Below are 21,068 nucleotides of genomic sequence, written 5' to 3'. Positions count from 1 at the left end.
TCAGCGGCGGTACTGGGAGGTGTTCGTGTGTGGTGGATGGAGGTGTCGGACCCCCTGAGCCCCGCACCCCTGCAGGCGGATGGGGAGCCCTATCGTCCGCAGCCTCACGGCCCGGCGGGAGCTGCTGCCGGGCCGCGGGGTCTTGCAGCAGCGGCGAACCTTGCCTCGATGCATCAGTGCGTGGTAAAAGTGCTGGATGCGGGACACTTGTCTTCCTGTTGCCAACCTGGTGAAGCGGTTACCTGGCACATGGGAAGAGCTTGATATGGCTGATGCGTAGTGTTACATGGGGTCGAGGTTTTATTTCTCCCCGGGACTCAATATGGAGCCGTGGGAGAGGACTTGGCACTTTAATCCCTTCAAAGAAACCGATCTAATTCAAGCCCTACAACTCTTGAAAGTCTTTGAGCGGACAGTGATTGTTTCCACAGGAAAGGCAGATAAAGATCTCTGTGTGCTGGCGTTTAAAGAGACTTCAGTGGCGGTGCGAATACAATTGAACCCAGCGACTGCGGGGAGGATCGAGTTACCTGTGCAAACAGCTCCGGAGGACCAGAGCCAGCCGGCATCTACCCGAAAGGGTACCCCCACCTCCTCAAGACGGAGATGAACGTCCTGGTTTGGTACCTGGCCAAACAGGCCGGCGTTTGCGATGGCCTCGGAGCAGATGGGGAAGCGGGGAGGAGAGGAGCCCGTTTCCAGGGCCCCCGGCGGAGCGCGGAGCTGAGCGGGCCCGCGGAGAGGCGCGGGGCCCCGCCTGCCCCTTGCTGGGCGGCACATGCGAGGGGGCCCGCCAGCTCTGCAGCCCACTGAGCTCAGCAGCCGACGGTGGCGGCAAGCTGTGACCCAGATGTGCCTGGTGCTGGTTAGAGGGTCAACAGCCTCACACATGGTCGAACGCAAGGCAGGTTAGATCCTTCAGACACACATGCGTATAGAGATGTATAGACAGAGGCCGAAAGGTGCGGGATGAAGTAACAAAGCTCTTGGGGCCGACTTTGTGTTTGGGGCAGGAGGTGAGAGAGCAGGGGAGGCAGAGACCCGATAGCAGCGTTCGTGCTCCCAAGGAGCCACCCCGATCTCCACTCCCCGCCGGCGCAAGACAGGCCGGCTCGGCAGGCCCGCCAAGAGAGACTCCGGTCTTCATCTAAAGAAATCATGTCTCTAACACCCGGCTCCCTCTAGGGAAGAGGAAACTTTTCCCTTCTGTTTCCCGGCTGCCCGGTTTGTCGGTGTGTCTGTCTGAGGGAACGCTTGCTGCTGGTGGCAGCCCGCTGCTCCTCCCCGGGCCCGGCTGGGCGCCTGGCCTGGCCCCGCGCCAGGCGGGGGCTCCTAGTAACAAGGGGGCAATGCCGGCTGAGAGACGTGAAACAAATTCAGCTACCAGAGGAGAAAATGCGCGGTTATTTGCCGAGTCATATCGAGGGCATACCCCTCAGCCTCGGGGGAAGGGCGGGCGGAGGGAGGGAGCGGGGAGGAACCACCGACAATTACTCCAGGGAAGTTTTACGGCTGGGATCGACCAGCCCCGACCAGGTGAACTCCATGTGCTATGTTACCTTCAGTCTTTAAACACTATCAGAGGAATCCGGAGGCAGATTCCTCGAGCGATAACAAAGACGCGTTGTCACTTTAGGGCTCTGCCACAAATTTAATTGCAAAAAAAAAAAAAAAAAAAAAAGAGGGGGGATCCAGTGTCTTGCACATCCAACGCGAGGGTCTCTAGGCGGTAAGGGGTCCTTTGATCAAGAAAATCCAATTATTTGTGTATATACATTTCCCACATAGTGATTACTTCATTAATTGTCCCGCCTTTATCTCCTCCCTTCCCATCCCCCCTAATAATCAGTTCTTTTATCCAGACCAACAAACACACCATAGGAGCTTTGTGGATTCAAAGGATTTGCTTTCGCTTCTGAAAGAGCCGCTATTCTTTGATGATTGGGTAGCGGCAAACTTCAAAGCCATAAATCTTCCCTCTGACTGGTTGGCGGCCCGGCAAAGTCCTTATCAAATTCTTGGAGGTGATCCTGGCGCAGTCAGACAGTCCGCGGAGATCGCGCAGCGCGGGGGGGTGGGACGCGCACGGAGGCGAAGAGATCAGAAGGAAAGGGAGAGAGAGGGAGAGAGAGAAGGAAACTGGGCAGCTTCTCGTCATCCCCTTGGCGTCCTCATGCCTCGGCAGTGCCCCGGCGCCTTCCCTTCGCCCCGGGCGCAGTAGCCATGGCCGCGGTGGCAGTCCTCCGGAACGATTCCCTCCAGGCTTTCCTCCAGGTCAGTACCCGCACCCGGTGTTCCTCGAACTGCGCCGAGTCCCACGGTTATGACCCACACTGCGCGGGGGCAGCTGGCGTCAGCCGCCTCCCTCCCGGGGCTTTTCCCGGCGGGCAGCCCGGAGAGGTAGGTGGGGACCCCGCGGTGGTAGGAGGCCGGGCTCGGGCTTCTCGGGCTTGGAACTTCCCTCTCCCGCTAGCAGCCCGTCAGTAACTCCAGGCAGTGCTCCGTAGCAAGGGGTGTGGGGGGCGCGGGGGCTGCCTCCCTGCCCACAGCGGCTGCTTCCTCGGCCAAGGAGCGGCGGCGGGGCCGGCAGCGCCAGCCGCAGGCGGGACCGGTCTCTGGGCGGAGCGGGGGGGCCGGGCACGTCCTGCCCTCTGGGTGCGCATTGTTTTGGGAAAGTTTACCGGCCGTGCGGGGAGCGGCGGGCCGGCCCCAGCCGCATACGGGCAGTAGTGCGGGAAGTTTCTCGCAGGCCGGTGTCTGCGGGCGGCAAGTAACGCGCTTTCTTCCCTCCTTCCCTTCTCCCCTCCCTCCCGTTCCTGCGCAGGACCGCACCCCCAGCGCCTCCCCAGACTTGGCCAAGCACTCGCCCCTGGCTCTTCTGGCCGCTACTTGTAGCCGAATCGGGCAGCCGGGCGCAGCGCCCTCGGATTTCCTGCCGGTCTCCTACGACCCGACGCTGGGATCCCCCTCTAGGATCTTTCACCCGTGGAGCGGCGAGATGCCAGCACACTCCCCGGGAGGGCTGCCGCCGCCGCATCCCAGCTTGGGGTTGACCCCTCAGAAGAACCACCTGCAACCCTCCTTCGGGGGTTCTCACGAACTGCCCCTCACCCCGCCGGCTGACCCCTCCTATCCCTACGAGTTCTCCCCCGTCAAGATGCTGCCCTCCTCCATGGCCGCCCTGCCGTCCAGCTGCCCGCCCGCCTACGTCCCCTACGCCGCCCAGGCCGCCCTGCCGCCCGGGTACTCCAACCTGCTGCCGCCCGCCCAGCCCTGCCGGCAACTGTCGCCCAACCCGCCGCCCGAGGACATCCCCTGGTGGAGCATCCAGCAGGCCAGCGCCCCGGGCGGCTGCGGCCACCGCTTCCCCGCAGCGGCGGCGCTGCCGCGGAGCCTGGTGTTGGGGCACTCGGACTTCGCTCAGTACCAGACGCAGATCGCCGCCCTGCTGCAGACCAAGTCTCCCCTGGCGGCAACGGCCAGGAGGTGCCGCCGCTGCCGCTGCCCCAACTGCCAGTCGGCCGCGGGCAGCGCCCCTGAGGCGGAGCCGGGCAAGAAGAAGCAGCACATCTGCCACATCCCCGGCTGCGGCAAGGTGTACGGCAAGACCTCGCACCTGAAGGCGCACCTGCGCTGGCACACGGGCGAGCGGCCCTTCGTCTGCAACTGGCTCTTCTGCGGGAAGAGCTTCACCCGCTCCGACGAGCTGCAGCGGCACCTGCGGACTCACACGGGCGAGAAGCGCTTCGTCTGCCCCGAGTGCGGGAAGCGCTTCATGCGCAGCGACCACCTGGCCAAGCACGTCAAGACCCACCAGAACAAGAAGCTGAAGGCGGCGGCGGACGGCGTCAAGCGGGAGGACAGCCGCGACCTGTGACCGCCGGGGCTGCTGCCTCCGCGGGCCGAGCCGAGCCGCGGCGGGACCCGGGCCGGGGGGCGTTTCTCCGCCGGGGGCAGGGCGGAGGGGAGAGGGCGGCTGGCTCTCGGACTCTCGCCGGGCACGGCGAGCAGAACCCCGGCTGGGGGCGGCCCCCGCGGACCCTCAGGCCCGGGACTGGACGCTCATAGGGCCCCGGGGCCGTGGCCGCCCTGGAGCGCGGCTGAGGGGGGGAGCCGGGCACTGGGGCACGAGCGGGCCGGCCGCGGGGGTCGAGGCTTACAGACACCTCGGGGTGAGGTGACAGCGTCGGTGTGGCCGTGCTGGGGCTCGGCCTTCGTGCTTTCAGGGTAACAGACTGAAGTTTTGTGTACAGGTTATTTAATAGTTACGTTTGAATACAGTGTTCCCCTCCGTCTTCGACCCCGCGCGGGGTCTAGCATGAGATATTTCTGTAAAGCGACCCGCGACCGCAGCGTGAAATAAACACGTTCACACCGGGGTCAGCAGGGACGGTCCCGCCGCGTCGGTGTCGTTTGATCCTTTCCCGGGGCCCCGCGCGCGGCCGCCGCCTTCCCGCCATTTCCCGCTGAGGCGGCGGGCCCGCTCCGGCCCCGGCTCCATCGCGGCGGCCGAGCGGAGCTCAGCGCACGGTGACCCGAGAGCTGCTCATGGTAAACACCTTTAAAATCCCGGGAGCTGCTTCGGACGGGTGTGTCTGTTAGCTTTGGTTGGTGGGTTGGGTTTGGGTTTAGGTTTTTTAAATTATTTTCAATATTTTGATTCCCACACATGAAGCTGAGGGAAAAAAGAGAAACGCATGGTGCCAGTACTGGGAATGAACATGCAGGTCAAGTTCTAAGACCGGGATTTATATTTGTGCAGAAGTGGACAGCAGTCAGTGTTAGTGATTCCCCTTCTCAGAGAGGTCCAGGCCACAGGGCCAGCCCCAGACAGCCACTGCCAGCCTGAGCTCCTGTGGCACAGCAGAGCTAAAACATGCTTCCCGAATGTTAACTTTCTGTAAAGCTGCACGGTTGAGGGGCTGAGATACGTGTTACCCTGCCAGTACAACAAAATGGCAGTCACTGTCCTGCAAAGGGGAAGAGCCTTGGCACAAAACTGTGTTTAGAAGTATCTAGTAGATAGTGACAGCCTTTAGGGTTTCTTATCTCTCACTGGGCATCACGTAAGTATAGACATATTTCCTTTAAAATAATAACTTTTCTTACTGCAGCGAGATTCCTATTTATTTTTTTATTTGAAATCTATGTAGCCAAACAAGCTGAGCAATCTGATCAGTGATTTGCTAAATTTTGCATTCTAACATTGAGAATTCTGCTTATTTGCTCCTTATATTTTTACAACATCAGCTTTATTTTCTGATTACCTAATGAGACAGTGAAATAAAAAGTGCCTTCAAAACTTCACCAGGACTAATCTGGAACTGTTCAGCTTCAGGTGAGATCCTCTGGTGGCAGGTGTCAAGCAAGCTTTGGCACAGCTGTCTTGGTAGAGATACACTTTGCCATGGACTAATGAATCAAGAAAAAATACAGCTCAATAGTGTTTGGAACGACAGGACATGTAAAACGAATGTGTTTGTATGTATGTCAAATACCACCAAGAATCTCTTCTGCTGGGGAATAATGAGATGAGACAATAGCATGAGAACCCTTGTATCTGAAGTAATGAGAAGTTAACGGACAGTTACCATGGTACAGGTCATTAACAATATTTTAATGTTTATTATTCTGAATTAATTTCCTACACCATGTTCTTAGGGTCAACTTACTGAATTAATAACCAAGCAGCTATCTTCTTTTCTACTGAAGAATCTTCTATAAACTGTTATGTTATAGAAAACATTGAGAGGAATATGTTTAGCTTCATCAGTTAGCACTCCTTTGCCAAAGATTCAGGTGTCAGAAGCGTGTGGTTGAGGGATATTAAGTAGAAGATGTCTTTAGTAGTCCAGATGGAGTGACAGCAAGGCAAGAAATAAATGATGGACCTGATCCAGAAGTCCTTAGTAAAAGAAATCTTTGAGACAAAAGTGCATCCTGTTTACTACTGATGTAGGATTGAAATATTTCATCAGGAATTACAGTGTTTCTGTAATTTTAAAATGTGTTTGTGCAAGTGTTTCTTGCTTTTTAAATGTTTCATGGCACACAGTGGCAATCTAGTTCCTTTTATTGATATTAAGTTACACTAAGAATGTAGAGTTAGAGAATTTCAGATTGCTTTAAAAGAGAGTTTGTTTCACTAAATAGTCTTTCAATTCTGTGTATGGATCAAAACTACTTAAAATGGAGAGTCGTGGAAAGTGCTTTTGTTGGTAGCAGTAGAGGAGAAACAACAGTATCCCAGAGTAGGAGAGGTCTCTTACAGGACAGAATAATTCCCTCATGGCAATGGCCTTTCCTGCTGAGTGAGTGCCAAGATGGAGATGAAGTATTCCTGTATTGGATGGAGTATCAGTGTATTGGATGGAGTATCAGTGTATTGGATGGAATATTAGTGTATGGGATGGAGTATTGGTGTGAGCTGAAGCAATGCCTTAGATGGCTTCTGGGGCAAGTGTAGCCTAAGAGCTACAGACCCGTTCCTCTTAGAGCAGATGTAACTAGCAGAAATTAGCCTGATAATGGTAGATGTGGTGACTTCTAAGCTGGACCCTTATGGAAAGATTTTTCTCCAGTTTGATGACATGCTGAATTTGCCAAGCATGTATGTTGTCTGGTCTAGCAGACTATTTTGGGTTCTTATTCATTCTACAAGACATAGCTGTACTGAAATACTGAAAGTTGTACCACTCACTTAAGTATGAGCCTGCAAATAATCCAGGTTTGAAGCAAAAGACTGCAGCCCAGGCAGTGTCAGCACCATTTCAAAGGGGGGGTGGTATCTGATTTACCAAAAAAACCCAAAAACCACCACAGTGGTGTTGTGTTGCAGCCTATGCACCTTGTATATGTGTGTAATGACTACATTAAAGCTTGAAAGTGCACAGGTTAAAATACAAGTTAAAAGCCTGTCATGAGAGAGAGAAATGTATTTAAGTGAAAACCCATAGTATCAAATGCTAAAGAAAATCTTAATCTCTAAGAATCACACACACACAAAAAATAAGGCAGAAGATTAAGGACTTAGGAGACTTACATAGGTAAGTGAAACTAATAGTTTATAACACAAAAATATTTAATAAAACTATTTCTTTGTAAAGCTTTTAAATAGTTCATTGGGCAAAGGAAGTATAAATGCATCATAGCTGCTTCATACTCATCTGTAAATAGCTGAATCATATGATAGCTTTTCAATTGAAATCATTAAACTTTTTTAGTAATATGGTATTTAAATATACATGTGACCTTTCTGATGTATAGGTAGAGCATTACAAAAATATATTGCTTACATCTCAAGAATTTATTTCTAGTTGCCAAATTGCACTCCATAATAAAATTAACTTTTAATTTTGCATTCACAAAATACATTTTATACTTTTAGCTGTTTCCAATCAACTAGAACAGCTGTTCATTTTATGAAATTAAATTATTAATATTCTTCTTAATTATAAATTTTGAGTACATATGCTGCTCAAGGTCAATTCATTTCCTGATTTTAAAACTTAAATGTCATTGGTATAATAGACATATCCTATAAACCAATTCATCTGGTATTTAATTCAAATAAATTAACCTCAACAAAAAAATGGGATATAGTAAAAAAAGTTGAGATTTGGTCTTTAGGCAGCGAACATTTAAAAAAATCCACAACTAATCAATATTGTTTTTCAGATAGTTTGGGATTTTTTACTATGTTGTTAATCAAATTATTTTTAGTCAAAGGTCAAATAGACTAAGACTTTCACCTGGCAGAAGGTTGCAGGATTGCCCTTTTGGTCCCAGCTGACCAGATTTTCATTGCAATAATCCAACAAATTTATAAAATTTATGTTTCCTACCTCCTCAACTACTATTAGAGAAAAAGATAAAGTTTTTTTAAGCTGTACTAGGAGAGGTACTTCCTAAAACTATCATAGTGTAATTTTTCCTTCCATATTAAAATACGGGTGTAATTTTTAAAAGAAATATTTAATCTTGAATTATTTGCAGATTTTGATAGATTGCATTTTAAAGTAACTACAGCTTAACTATCTCATTTGGTAAATTCACATATCTAGTAATAGTGCTGAATACTGAAGAAATAGGGAATATAATATGCTGCTGTCTTGAAACTCTTAGATGAAAGATACCTTTTACTGTTCAGTGACATTCAATGACTCAGGAGAGCACTCAGAAGTTCATAAATAGGTCAGCTTTGTGTCTCTGTGCAAGTACTTGCACGATTACTGAGGCCCTTTTAAATGAGTCTTGTAATATTTATGGATCTTGTCAGCCTGTTCTCATACTGAGCAGTAAGAAATAGAAGTATAATGTCCAGCTTATTGTCAGATTTTATAGTTTCCATAGAACATTGTTTTTCCTCTGTTACAGTTTTTGGCATTATTTCACACTTTTTATGAGATTCTTGTGAATGTGGGGTCTGCCACTCTGGCACATGATAGAATCAGCTCAAAGACCTATTAGATTTTCTTGCCAAACTTAAAAAAAAAAACTTTTTACCAAAGAGGATCCCTTAATCTTCAAGACTACTGAGCTTTCCTTCAAAGGGATTGCCTAACAGATATTTTTAATAACTTTGTATTTAAATATTGTCCAAGCCACCGAGGACCTGGAACTGTGCAGCACCCAGCAAGGCTCACTCTTGTCAGGTAAGTGTTAATATGCAGCATAGAGAAGAAGGATCCAAGGCCCTAGGCTGATTGAAGGAATAAAATGCATGTAATCCAAAGGGTCTCTTAAATAACTTTATGGGTTTTGTTCCCTGTTAATATTTACTCCAAACTGATTTGAAGTCATGTAGGTGTTTCAGTATGGATAATGAAAATCAGAGAAAAAAAACATGTATTTTGACCTTCTGACTGTGACAAGTCAGGAGATTATGGATAGTGAAATTTGGCTTTTAGCCTGGAGGACATCAGTGCTGTTTTTCTTCTCATCATCTCTTAATATCTTTTGTGTTACACATTTACTTAAGGACACACAAAATCCCGTGGTGTCCCTGACCCAGGCCTGGTGATTACATCATTGCTTAGCCATGTCAGCAGGAGCGAAGCTGGGGCGGTGCACAAAGCCTGTGTGCTCCTGAGAAGGGTTATGGATGTCCACTCAAGGGCATGTAGGGACATGTAGATATGCAGTAGGGCTCCATGTCCTCTTCAGGTGGCTCTGGGGTGCATCCTGTGCTGCAATGTACTGAAGTTAGTGGCCAAGATCTTCTGAAGAACTGGCAAGTTTGTACTGAGGTACAAACTGAGCTGCTGTTCACTGAACAATTAAAGTGCACCCTTTATAGGTGCAGAGCCCTTGTACAGAGTGTCTGTATAAATTCAGATTCCACAGTGCTCCTGTCTTGAAGCTCTTAGACGAAATATACCCTTCATTGTTCAGTGATATTCAGTGAATGTGGCAGACCACTCAGAAGTTCACAAATAGGACAAATTTGTGTCTCTGTGCACATGTTATCAAGGCACTTTTAAAGGAGCCTTGTGCTAAGGCAGCTCATCTCAATCTGCCTTCTCTGGAGTATTGGTCGTGGCCATTAATGCCAGTAATGACCAAGTAACTCCTGTCAACCTGTGCCATCATAAGGTGCAATCTTTTTTACATTTCTAATTTTCTGTTGCCACTGAATTATAGGCCTTTACCATGACAATGACTGACATGTCCTGAACTGAGTATATTACGTCACCATAGCATTTAGTATGGAGGAATGATGAACCACAAGGGGGGAAAATAATAGTCAAAGGCCATAAGATGATATTTTTCACAACTTAAACGTGTCAGTTTGCAAATACCAAAGTCAACAGCTTTATCAGAAACAATAGCATGTACCGATGTTTTTGCATTTTTAAAAGGTAGTGTTGTCTGCAAAAGCAATATATGCCTATTATCTGTAAGTTCCTGTTCTTATTACAGTACTGGCTGTTTAAACAATGTTCCAGTATTACCCTGTATAGTACTTGAAAACATTTTTCATTTTCCTTTTTAATAGGAACCAGACATCACAGAGCACGCTTTCAAAACAGGCTCTAATTATAAAGCAGGTTAAAAGAAATTTTATTAGCCAAAGCCCATATCTTCACTTAGGGTCATATCCCACATGCTTTTTTCAGGATCAGATGGTGTGCCTGTGATCTCCACATGCAGATTTCTCATCTGTATGGAAAGGAGATGTCAGTCACACTGCCACATTCGCCCGTATTTCAGACAGCTCTCCACAGGTCGAGAATCCACATGTGAAGAAGAGAAAGGAAAATGCACACTATTCACGCATTAAAGATTAGACAGGAAAGATAACACAGCCTGAGACTGTCAGGTGGTCTCAGCTATCATATGTTAACCCCAAAGGAGTGTGAAAATGGCTTCATTTCTTCCCCTCACATCTAAATAATTAGCTTTTCTTCTGAGCAGGAATAGTGGTAGTGCTTTGCTCTTGTTTAATTCTGCAAAGGACAGCCCAAACACTTGACATCTGCTTGCTTTGTATGTTCTAAAACATTGCTTGTGCACCTTAGTAGCCTAATACAGGAAGCCCATTCTTCACAGCATGACCTGACCCTTCAGCAGTGTGGCTCCACTGACTTCTTGCTATTAATTTGCTCTGAAAGAACTGAAAGAGTTTTAAGCTGGCAAAGATTACACTTTTATATTTTCCAAAATATTAACCAAATCTTCTTATGTGCCTACATGAGGCCTAAGGCTACGTCTGAGCTTCTTAATAAAATGCTTAAATAAATTGTATAATGACACTGAGAAGCTACTTGCAAAATCCAGTAATCAAAGCTGTGTTTGGTGGTTGAATACTTAGGTTGGAGAGAGCAAACCATGAGCAATCTTTTTAGGGGAAGTATGTTCTCTGTAACATTTTACAATTGCATGTGAACACTGGAACTGTAACTCTGCTACCCCAGTGGGATCATGAATATACACAGAGCAACACTAAACACATTCAGCATATTCTGGCAGTCTACAGGGAAATGGTTTTTTCTCATGAGAGGAAGGGCTTGTTTAAAGTTTTTTCCCATAAGAGGGGGAAGAAGACCTTCATGGATCTGACGATCTTTATGCTTCTGTCAAGGAGGAGGGCAAGGGAGGAAACAAAGTAGATAGGCAACCTTTACTTTTCATGGGCCACCTTTGCTTGCCCTCACAACTCTCAACACTAGTAAGGAGTCTGGGTTCCCCTCACATCCTAGATGAAAAGAGGAGGCATAAGACCCAAGAATTTTTTAGAAGCCTCAAGCTGCTTCACTTTCCTCAGTTTCCTTTTACAACTCAGGAGAGTTTTTGGTACAACCCCAGAGTTTTCTGCAGGGTGTTCCACTATGCAGCTGTTATATTGCATTCATGTCCACAAAACTTCAAATCTCTGTGCCTCACTACACATGAAGATGAAAGTTTCCTAAGCTAAATAAAGTAACTGTAAAGTACTGAAATCACTGAGACTTAAATGTGGAAATTACCTTCTAGATTTATCATTCAATTATTTTTCTCATTAGAACCACAGTTTTAATCTGCTAAGAAATATTAAATATTAAACAGCCAGTAAAGCAGAGTAGTATGTTACATTAAACTAATTCCTTATAAAGTGCCTAAGTACGTTAGAATCTCCTTTGTCTTTTTATTATATGCATTCATTCATCCTAGACTTAATTTAAAATGGGTGTCAAGTGTCAGATATAATACTGAGATCTAGATTCTGATCTAGTTGCTAGAACCTCTGACATTTAGTGAGTGTGTTCAAGGAAGGACAAGGAGGAGGGTAAGTTCAAGCCTGTTTTTAATTAGCTACAGCAATTAGATGTTTTGAATACCCAGAATGATGTATTAGAATTACACAATTATTTGGTTTGTTTGGTTGCTTTTCAATACACTTGAGAACCAGCTCCTAATTAAGATACACACACTATCAAAGATTAAAAACTTAGATGATGGTAAAAACAATTAGAATGATGATGTAGGTTTAGATTCCCCATGGTTCCTGCACGGAGCTGCAAGACAGCATAGAGTGTGAACCCATGGAATTCACTCTCTCTGCACAAGGTCCAGAAACAGCTTCACTGTTTATGTGCCCTAGAGGGACATGGGCCACCCCAGAGCAGGTGTGATGGTTTTCCCTGAGCTGGCTGGGGCCTTTGGCAACAGGAGCTCTACCCTTGCTGGGAGCTGCTGCAGTCACCCATTGCCTCTGGGTAAGGAGCTGTTCCTCTCTGCACAAGGCCGCCTTGGGTGCTGCTGTCCTTGCCCTGCTCCCAAGGGCAGACTACCAGATCACAGCAGAGCCTCTACCCCTTCAGAAAACATTCTTTCCTATCAAAAAGGTGTAAAAGAAAAACACAGCATACAACAAAGCACATTTTTTAAAACAGAACCCAAGATCCAACCAAGATTACCTCCAATTAAAGGTGTGCCTCACCCCTTTAAAATTAAATATGTAATATACCATGCTTAATATGTCCTGAATGTTTTGCTCTGGATCTCAAAAGCAGTAAGCACATCCTCTCATGAAATCTTGCTGCAGAAATGACCGAGTTCCTACCATCTCATGTGATAACCTCAATCAAAGCAGCCAAATCTCTTGACTTGCTGCTGATTCCACAGCAATTTTTTTTTTTTGTAGTGATAACCACTTTTCTCTATCATCATTTATTCAAAAAGGTAAATCAAAAGCATAAAATAGTCTCATCTGAGTTCTTGCCTGCAGGAGATGTTCTTCTCATCAGTTAAGCCATGAAGTCTTACATCAGCCAGAGACAAACTATGGCTCACCTGACTTTCTCTTCTCCTTTTCCATGTATAGAGGCTTCTTATACACCAGTTACAAGCTGGTCTTAGAATAAGAATTTTTAAAAGGAAAATATTTTTTTTCAGCAGTTTGGCTGACACAAAGAGGTACTTGCTTTTAGAAAGCTGCAACATCTTTTTATTTGCTGACCAGAAAGGCAATCTTCTGTTAATCCTAACAAAATAATCTGAATGTATCACTAATGCCTGCTAGTGTGAGTTGCATTTAGAGCTATATTAATGATGATTAATACCAAGGATTTTTACAATGTGAATTCTACAAATAAATTCTAACATTTGTGCGTGTAAAGTCACATTTTTTCACAGTGTGACTTTTACCAAGCTTATTTTCATTTAAAATAAGTAATTAAAAATTCACTTTGAACTAGACTGCAATAAGCAGCACTTCAGCCAAAAAGGTTCACTAAATGATAGAATCAGCCCTGAAGACCTGCCCAGTGATAGGTGGCATGTCAGATTACACAGCTAATGCCCCCAAGTTTTTGTGACAACAGATGAGTGTGGCTAAGATCACATCTTCCTGCCTTCAGCTCTCAGGCATCAGTAATTAGACTCTCATTAGTAGCTCTCCACCAAGTCTCAGTTTTTTCCTAAATTTTTGGGGGGGAGCTCTGATTCATATTTCTGGGATCAGAGTATTTTTCCCACTCCACTGTAATGCTCTCAGGGAAGACCTAACAGTATCCCACCTACATCTGTTTAAAATCATTTTGGTGCCTTTTGGGGAGCATGTGTTTGAGGCCATAAGGAAACTGCAGAGCTGCACATGCCCCTGGGGCAAACCACATAGTCATTAGAGAGTCCCAGAACGCAGGGTGAGCCCCTGCTACACGCAGCTTCCCTGAGCAAACAGGAATGGAGTTGCTTGAAATGGTTTTCTCAGGGGAAATGGTAAACATAATGGAGATGCACAGCTATCGTGAGCCAGACCAAAGGTCTGTTTAACCTAGGAGCCTGTTTTCCAGTAACAGATGCTATGGAAAGTGAATTAAAAACAAGGCATATATAAAACAGATATTTCCCTTGGCACAACCTCTCAGCTTCTGGGGAGCAGTGCTTCAGAAACTTCCTGAGCTGGAATAGCATTGTTTGTTGTGTTCAATAGTCACAGGTTGGCCAATCCATCACAGATTTGTCTTACCCCGTTATGACTGGATTTATGCTCTGTGAGTCTCAACATCCTTTGAGAGTTGTTTGAGCAGCCATGATGACTTTATAACCATTTCAGAGTTGTCTGAATGACCCTTAAAACTGAGGAACGGCACAGAATCCCATTCTCCAGCCCGTTCCCACCCACACATCGCGCTCCTCGGCGCATAACCCCAACTGCAGCCGCGGCTCGCAGGCCGCCCTGCTGACCGCAGCGAGCCCTTCCTGCCCGGAGCAGCCGTGGGACAGCGGGCCCCGCCCTGCGCCCGGCGGCGGCAGCCGCGCCCCCGCCGCACAAATCCCGGCGGGGCGGGACAGCAGCAGGTGCCGGAGGGCAGCGCCCGGGCCCGGCTGCGCTGTGGCCCCGCGGGGGCGGCTGCCCCGGGCTGTCGGTGCACCCGTGCGGCCTGGGGCTCCGGGTTGTCGGTGCACCAATGCGGCTGCCCCGGGCTGTCGGTGCGCCCGTGCGGCCTGGGGCCAGGCCGGCCGTGCCGGTGCCTCTGAGCAGGTGGGCTCGCCCCGCTCTGCTCTGGGACCCGTGGTAGCCGTGAGGGCTTGGGGACATAAACCTGACAGGAACCAGTTGGACGCATTTCAGACTTCTTTTGCGGCAACTTGGAAATAATTTTACAGAGTCGTGTGTATGTTCAGTAATAGATAGCTAAATTTTTTTATATAGTGGCTTTTGGTGTGTTGTTTTTGGTTTTCTTTTGGGGGGTTTTTTGTTTTGTTTTGTTTTTTTTGGGGGGGGGTGTTGGGTTTTTTGATTGATAGTTTGGTTTTCATTTGATTTTTCTGTTGTTTTGTTTTAAATGCACATGGCCCTCAAGACTTCTGCCTTTCATTTCTCTTACATGGGTTGTTCATCTTTCACTGCAGTGGGATAAGCTTTGGCATTGTTATGGTTCATTTTTCCTGAGGGTCAGATGTGCAGCAGCATTTCCACACCCAGCTCTGTCCTCACAGCTTGTCCTTGGGCTACAAAATGTCCCTGTCTCTGAAGCAGGCTATGTGAATTCCAGAGAAGCTTTTCTCTCATTAGTGGACAACTTTGGAGTTAAAGGGGTGAGTTGAAATATGAGGTTTTTTGTCTTTGGGATTTTTTTTTTTTTTGTTATATGCCTGTATAGCATGAAAGCTGATTTAATTTAAAATATAAGACATGATTAGACAAGCAGTCTTGACTTCTATTTTTTCCCTTTATTACATCATACAGAAAGATGAAAGTATTTTAGATAGCAACATCTGAAAGGTGATAGCCCTTCTGATAGTTTCTTTTTCCCAGGATAGATTTTGTAACACGTTATTCTTGTCTGACATATATATTCTCAATACAATGTACAAGACCTGTCAAATTTCCTGAATGCTTCAGATGATGGATATTTTTTGCAAGAGGCATGGTCAAATGTTTGGACTCTGTGCTACTTAGGTGAGGTTAAATAATTACTGGTCTTCTTTTTTTCTTCCCTTTGTCTGTTTTGTTCCTACTCTTGAATTAGTCCACACAAAGTGTCTTATAACCAGATCTCGCTAGCGTGAGCTGACTGTAAAATAACCTACCTGGCCTGAGTCTCATCAGTGCCCAAGTTACAGAAAGTAAAAGCAGGTGAGAATAAGGCAGGGGTAGAAGCAGCAGCTGTGTGGTGGTGCTGCCAGCCCTTGGGGCAGCCCTTAGGTATAGGCAGAGTTGCACTAAGAAGTCACCTGTGCAGTGCTGCCACGGTATTTCAGTGGCCTCTTCTCTGTGTTGTCAGAGGAGTGAGTGGAATCACACCCAGGGTGAGATGAGCTGGCTGAAGTTCAGCCATCTCCTCAGGCAGTGGCATTGTTTTCTGCCTGTTATTTCACCCCGTTGAAATCCCCTCTGGTCCCCACCTGGAGTGCTGTGTCCAGCTGTGGGCCTCCAACGTAGGAATGAAGCGAACCTTTGGAGTGAATTCAGGGGGGGGCCACAAAGATGATCAGAGGGCTGGGGCACCTCTCCTATGAGGAAGGGCTGAGAGAGTTGGAGATGTTCTGCCTGGAGAAGAGAAGGCTCCAAGGGAGACCTTAGAGCACCTTCCAGTACCCAGAGGGGCCTACAGAGAGTTGGAAAGGAACTTCTTGCAAGGCCAAGGAGGGGCAGGACAAGGGGTAATAGGTTCAAACTAAAAGAGAGCAGGTTTCAATCAGATATTAGGAATAAATTCTTTACTGTGAGGGTGGTGAGGCAGTGGAACTGTTTGCCCAGAGAAGTTGTGGCTGCCCCATCCCTGGAAGTGTTCAAGGCCAGGCTGGAGGGGGCTTTGAACTACCTGGTCTAGGGGAAAATGTCCCTGCTGATGGCAGAGGCTTTGGAACTAGATAATCTTTAATGTCCCTTTCAATCCAAACCTTTGTGTGTTTCTATAAATACACACAATACTGAAGAAACTTGCTGCTCAAGACCTCTTTCTGCTCCTCATTAACTTAAAGGAATAACTTTCTCTGACTTTTAAGGGAGCAGGGTCTGGCCCTGCAGTGGAATTCAAACATAAAACATTGTGCCTTCCTGACAGCTGTGTGCCTTCTGTGAGGGGAGCCCAAAACCCAGCCACAAAATCCAGCTTGCTTTAGCTGCTTCAAAGTGAGGGAGCAGCCAGGGGAAAACATTTATAAATGCCAGTAGTGGCAAGGAGAGCAGGGAGATGTTGGTCTGATGCTTTCAAGGATCAGCAACTACTGTGTGCTCAGGAATTCTGCTTTTTGTTATTGAGCTTCTGAACTTCTAATTTGTATGTTGTGGAAAAATGAAGGTATCCTTAAGACTGACCAGAAAAGTTGCAGATCTTTTTGTTTAATGTTCCTAGGGGTTATTTGGTATATGACTACTGTGTCACAGACCCTTTCAGCCTAAGATTAAAGGAAAACAGCTGATTCTGTTTATAGGAGCCTTCAGATCTCTGCTAGATTTTATGTGGATATGGTTGTGAAACTTGTTTTAAAATTATTTCTTTATGTTTAATTTTATTTTTCAGGAGTTTGAAATGCCAGAAGAGATCATTTCAGTTGTATTTTCTTATGAAGTATCTGTGACTACAAATAATGTGGTAGTATTTTTAGTAAGAGTTTCTAATTTCCAAGTCTTATTAAAATGTTGGAAAGTGTGCTTGCTATGACAGCATCAGTAACACATTTTAGTACCTAATGATTTTATTTTTGCTTTTTAATCAGTTTTTTAAGAAATATTATTGATATTTGTGTCTTGTCTTTTGTGTGGCCAAGCAGACCCTGCTTAAAATTAATAATGGAATTGTAGTGTAGTATGTGGGGTTTATAATGAGCTGACATATCCACTTGCTGGAAAATTGCTCTGACAAGGATATTCTACTTGAGATATCTATCATGATAACACACACGTGTTCCCATTCATGTCCCAAATAAAAATTGAAATTTTTTCAAGACCTCATTCCAACACCTCCTTCTCATGTAAATGTATAACTACAAATACTATATTTCAGACTTTTGAATGACTTTGCATTATTTATTTATTTATGTTAAACCATGCCTTTTAAACTTTTATTGTCTCACATAAGATAATCATGTAATTTTCCCCCCATTCACTAATCCCTAACATTTAAAATAGTTTCTCTGTGTTTGTTTGTAAAGTTGAACGCTTTTTACTGAGGATGTTTTAGGAAAGAAAATAAACCCCACCCACCTTAAAAGTCCAGTACACATTATATTCTCAGTAGTACATGTAATTTGTTCTCTATTCAGCTATCACATATAACAAACCATTCAAGACTGTAGTTTCCAATTTAAATACCATTTTAATTTTGTTTACATCTCATTTTACTGTTGCTACATAAAACCATTATGAGCATGTACTCTGAGAATTGCACAACACCAGCCTTGTAAGCTCCTGTAAGTTGTATTTACCAATCATGGTCTCCACAAATGTGTGTGTATGCTGGCACAAACATATATGTAGTTTACTCTAAAAGTTATTTTAAAATAAGATTTTTTTATTAATAGGACTGCACAGCAGAGGTCTATATAGAACATCTTATACTGTTAAGAATAATATCATGCATTAATGTTTCCAGTATGTTTTATAGGATGATATCTTAGCATGTGACCACTGGGGTAGTAGCTCAATTTTTACCACCTTTACTCTTAACTTCCAAAGTATTTTCTTATATGATCATGAATCATCTCGTAGACAAATATCTTTTGAAGTACATGGAAACACCAAGAATGCAATTCTAACTTTATTTTTGTAAACTAAATAAGAAAACATATATATATATATATATATATATATATATATATATATATATATATATATATATATATATAAAATATTAAACCTACTGTGCCAGTTATTTAGATGAACTTATTCCAGAGACATCTATAACTGACAAGGCAAGAAAAGAAAGACACATCATGACGAAAGCTTTCATTGTATGAAGGCCATTGGTTATACTGATTTGGGAAAGTCCAGTGGTAGATGGTAGTCTGACTAAACCCAGCATTTATTTATAAAAGCTTTTCCCCCATATTGTGTGTTGTGTTATTTAAATGAGGGTTTTGTATAGCAATATGGAGCAATATATTTTATTTGCAGTTAAAATGTTCCTCTTTAGATTTTGCTAATTTATGCCTTGCCTAATACCTACAGCAAATAAAAATGAATTGTTTTATTTGTTTACTGTGATTTGCAGGGATATTACTCCATGACAAGGTTACATTGACCTATCATTTCATGCATCAGCAGTTCTTCTATTGCACTGATTTGATCGCGCCCAGTGGATAAAAAAGGAGCCATCCAACCAGTGGACTAAGCTAGAATTATAATAAATAGTGCACATTCTGAAGGGCAAAGTAGGTTAAGTATGGTGCTTACTGCACTGGGCATCATTTTTGTGATGTGTCAAAATTTAAGCTTTTTTTATTCCAATTTCTACATTCGAATTTTGTACTTTGATTTTATGCAGTTATGGAGGTCATGCTGTAGCTACAGTTGAGGAAAATGTAGGGTTTTGTAGCTACTGTAGAATGTTTTAGGTTAGGTACTTGTGAAAGTGCAATTCACACTCCTTTCTGGATGAACAATTCTAGATACTGTTGTTGCTCCTCATGCTGGAGAATTTCCCCATTGTACAGTCATATGATGTCAAATAACCCTTCCAGTCATGGTTTGACATCTGCTAGACTGAGGAAAAGGGGCTGCATGGCTTACAGCTTCACTCTGCTTCTAGAACTGTCTTGTTCAAGGCTTGCTCTCCTTGAGTGCCAGCAGTAGCTCAGTGAATCAGGAGGGCTCTGTCCTGGTTGTTCTCTCCCAGGTAAGTTTTTCAGCTCCTGTTATCCAAGGCATGGGCCAAGGTGCCTGTTGTATGCAAGAGGTGAAACAGCTGGTAAATGTAAATGCTATTTTAATAGGACATACCAAATCAGAGTTTAAAATTACTCCAGAGTAAGATTTCTGGCTATTAAAAATAGAAGCTTAATTTTTTGCTTCTCTAATGACAAAGAGTAGACATTAGACACGTTTTAAAAATCTCTGCATTTTTGTTCCATGTTGCTTTGTTGTGGTGATCTGCTAGGACTACAAAAATCTACCTGTAGAGTGTGAGGGTTTAATAACAGTGGAAAAGCAAGGCTATCAGAAAATATAATCACAAATTCTAGAAAATCTGAAATGCTAAAGAGCATAATTGTTGCATTCCTGTGGTTTGCTTACTGGAGAATCCCCAGAGAAATTCATTTAAGCACACATGTAAGTTTTAGTGATCTCAGTAGGATGTGAGAACAAGCTGTGGGTGTTTACATAATCAGGTAGATCATGAGCTGTATATCAGTGTTTTGCTAGAAAGATGACTTATAATAGTGATGGAGACCCCAGCAAAGGAGCCCACCTCAAGAACTTGTAGGAAAGGAAACCTTGTTCAAGTCCTCACTGGTTTACTTTCTTTTTGTTTGTTGGATTTTTTTCTTTGTTTAAGTCAATATGAATTAATCGTTTCAGTAATTGAAGTGAAGTAAAAATGTGCTGTCTCAGGCCTTCTTTAAAAGAAAAGGAAAAGGGTGTTCTGTTTGTTCTGCTGTTCAGTGTCTGTTCAGACAAATTCTGATGGTCTGCTGTAAAGACAAAGACATGGTTGGTCTTTCGTTTTGTCATTTCATTTTCTACTAGAGGCAGTTGTTTAAAAAGGACAGAGACCAAGAAGGTAAGCATCAGCTTAGTCCAGAATCTAATATACACCTCCTTTGGTGAAATAGATTATTGAATATTTTACATTCCATTGCTTCACATATTCATGCAGTTAATTAAGACATTCCAAAATTTCAGATTATCCTTACATGGATTTGTGTTGAAACTGGTGAAAATTTTCCCTACCTCAGGACTTAAGTAATACCATGAATATAAAATTTAACTTTTTAAAGTTACTGTCTCTATTTTGGAAGCAAACAAAATGAAAAATTATCTGCTTACGGGCCAAAAGATAAATTATTTAATTAACTTTTATAATACTGTTTGCTTTAAAATACTCATCACTTAATCAGGGAAATTGAACAAAGCATGGGGTTGAACAATTTGATAGTGTATGTTTGAAGTGGAACTTTAAAAAATTTCACCATAAACTTAAAGTCAAAGAAATATTTGATTTGAGGAACAAAATTCCATCAGGTGAACCAAAATGTGAAACAACTGTTTTGAATTTGCTTTTCAAAAGTGGCAGTTCAAGCAGTACCATGGTAATATGTCTTCAGTTTTGCAGCTGATCTATTACATGGTTTTTTAAGCAATTAGAGCACAATAATACAACAATTTGTCACCCAATTAATTTTGAAAGACTGGAAATGCATGGATGAACTATTTAACCTGTGGTTCACTTGGCACCATTGTAATTTAGATCAAATAAAACATAGTATTGGGTGAGCTACATTATGGGAAGTCAGCATCTTCATGTTCTGTGACTTTAATCTGTTTTTATGTTTCTATTCTAACTATAGGTGAATGTATAGATAAATAAATATTACATGCCTTTGTTTTGTATAGAATGTTTAAATTCATTACAATTAGAACCAGTAGTTGAAAAAACATTTGTGAAAATGTTTCTCTGGGGTCCATTCTGTACCCC

General features: G+C 44.3%; 1 protein-coding gene across 1 annotated transcript; it reads left to right on the top strand.

Annotated features, from left to right (window-relative positions):
* The first annotated feature begins 928 nt into the window (after positions 1–928).
* SP5 (Sp5 transcription factor) lies at positions 929–3,877 on the top strand. Its single transcript, XM_054278388.1, is given in 5 exon segments — positions 929–962; positions 1,271–1,536; positions 1,751–2,066; positions 2,069–2,274; positions 2,825–3,877. Coding segments are annotated over 5 exon segments (1,875 nt in total).
* The last annotated feature ends 17,191 nt before the right edge of the window (positions 3,878–21,068 follow it).

This window comes from Melozone crissalis, unplaced genomic scaffold (assembly GCF_028551555.1).
Source record: "Melozone crissalis strain CALT ecotype California unplaced genomic scaffold, PUWL_Pcris_2 ptg000023l_1, whole genome shotgun sequence".
Lineage (NCBI taxonomy): Eukaryota > Metazoa > Chordata > Aves > Passeriformes > Passerellidae > Melozone > Melozone crissalis.
Note: the sequence above shows the minus strand (reverse complement) of the source record. Positions and strands in the feature narration are given on the sequence as shown.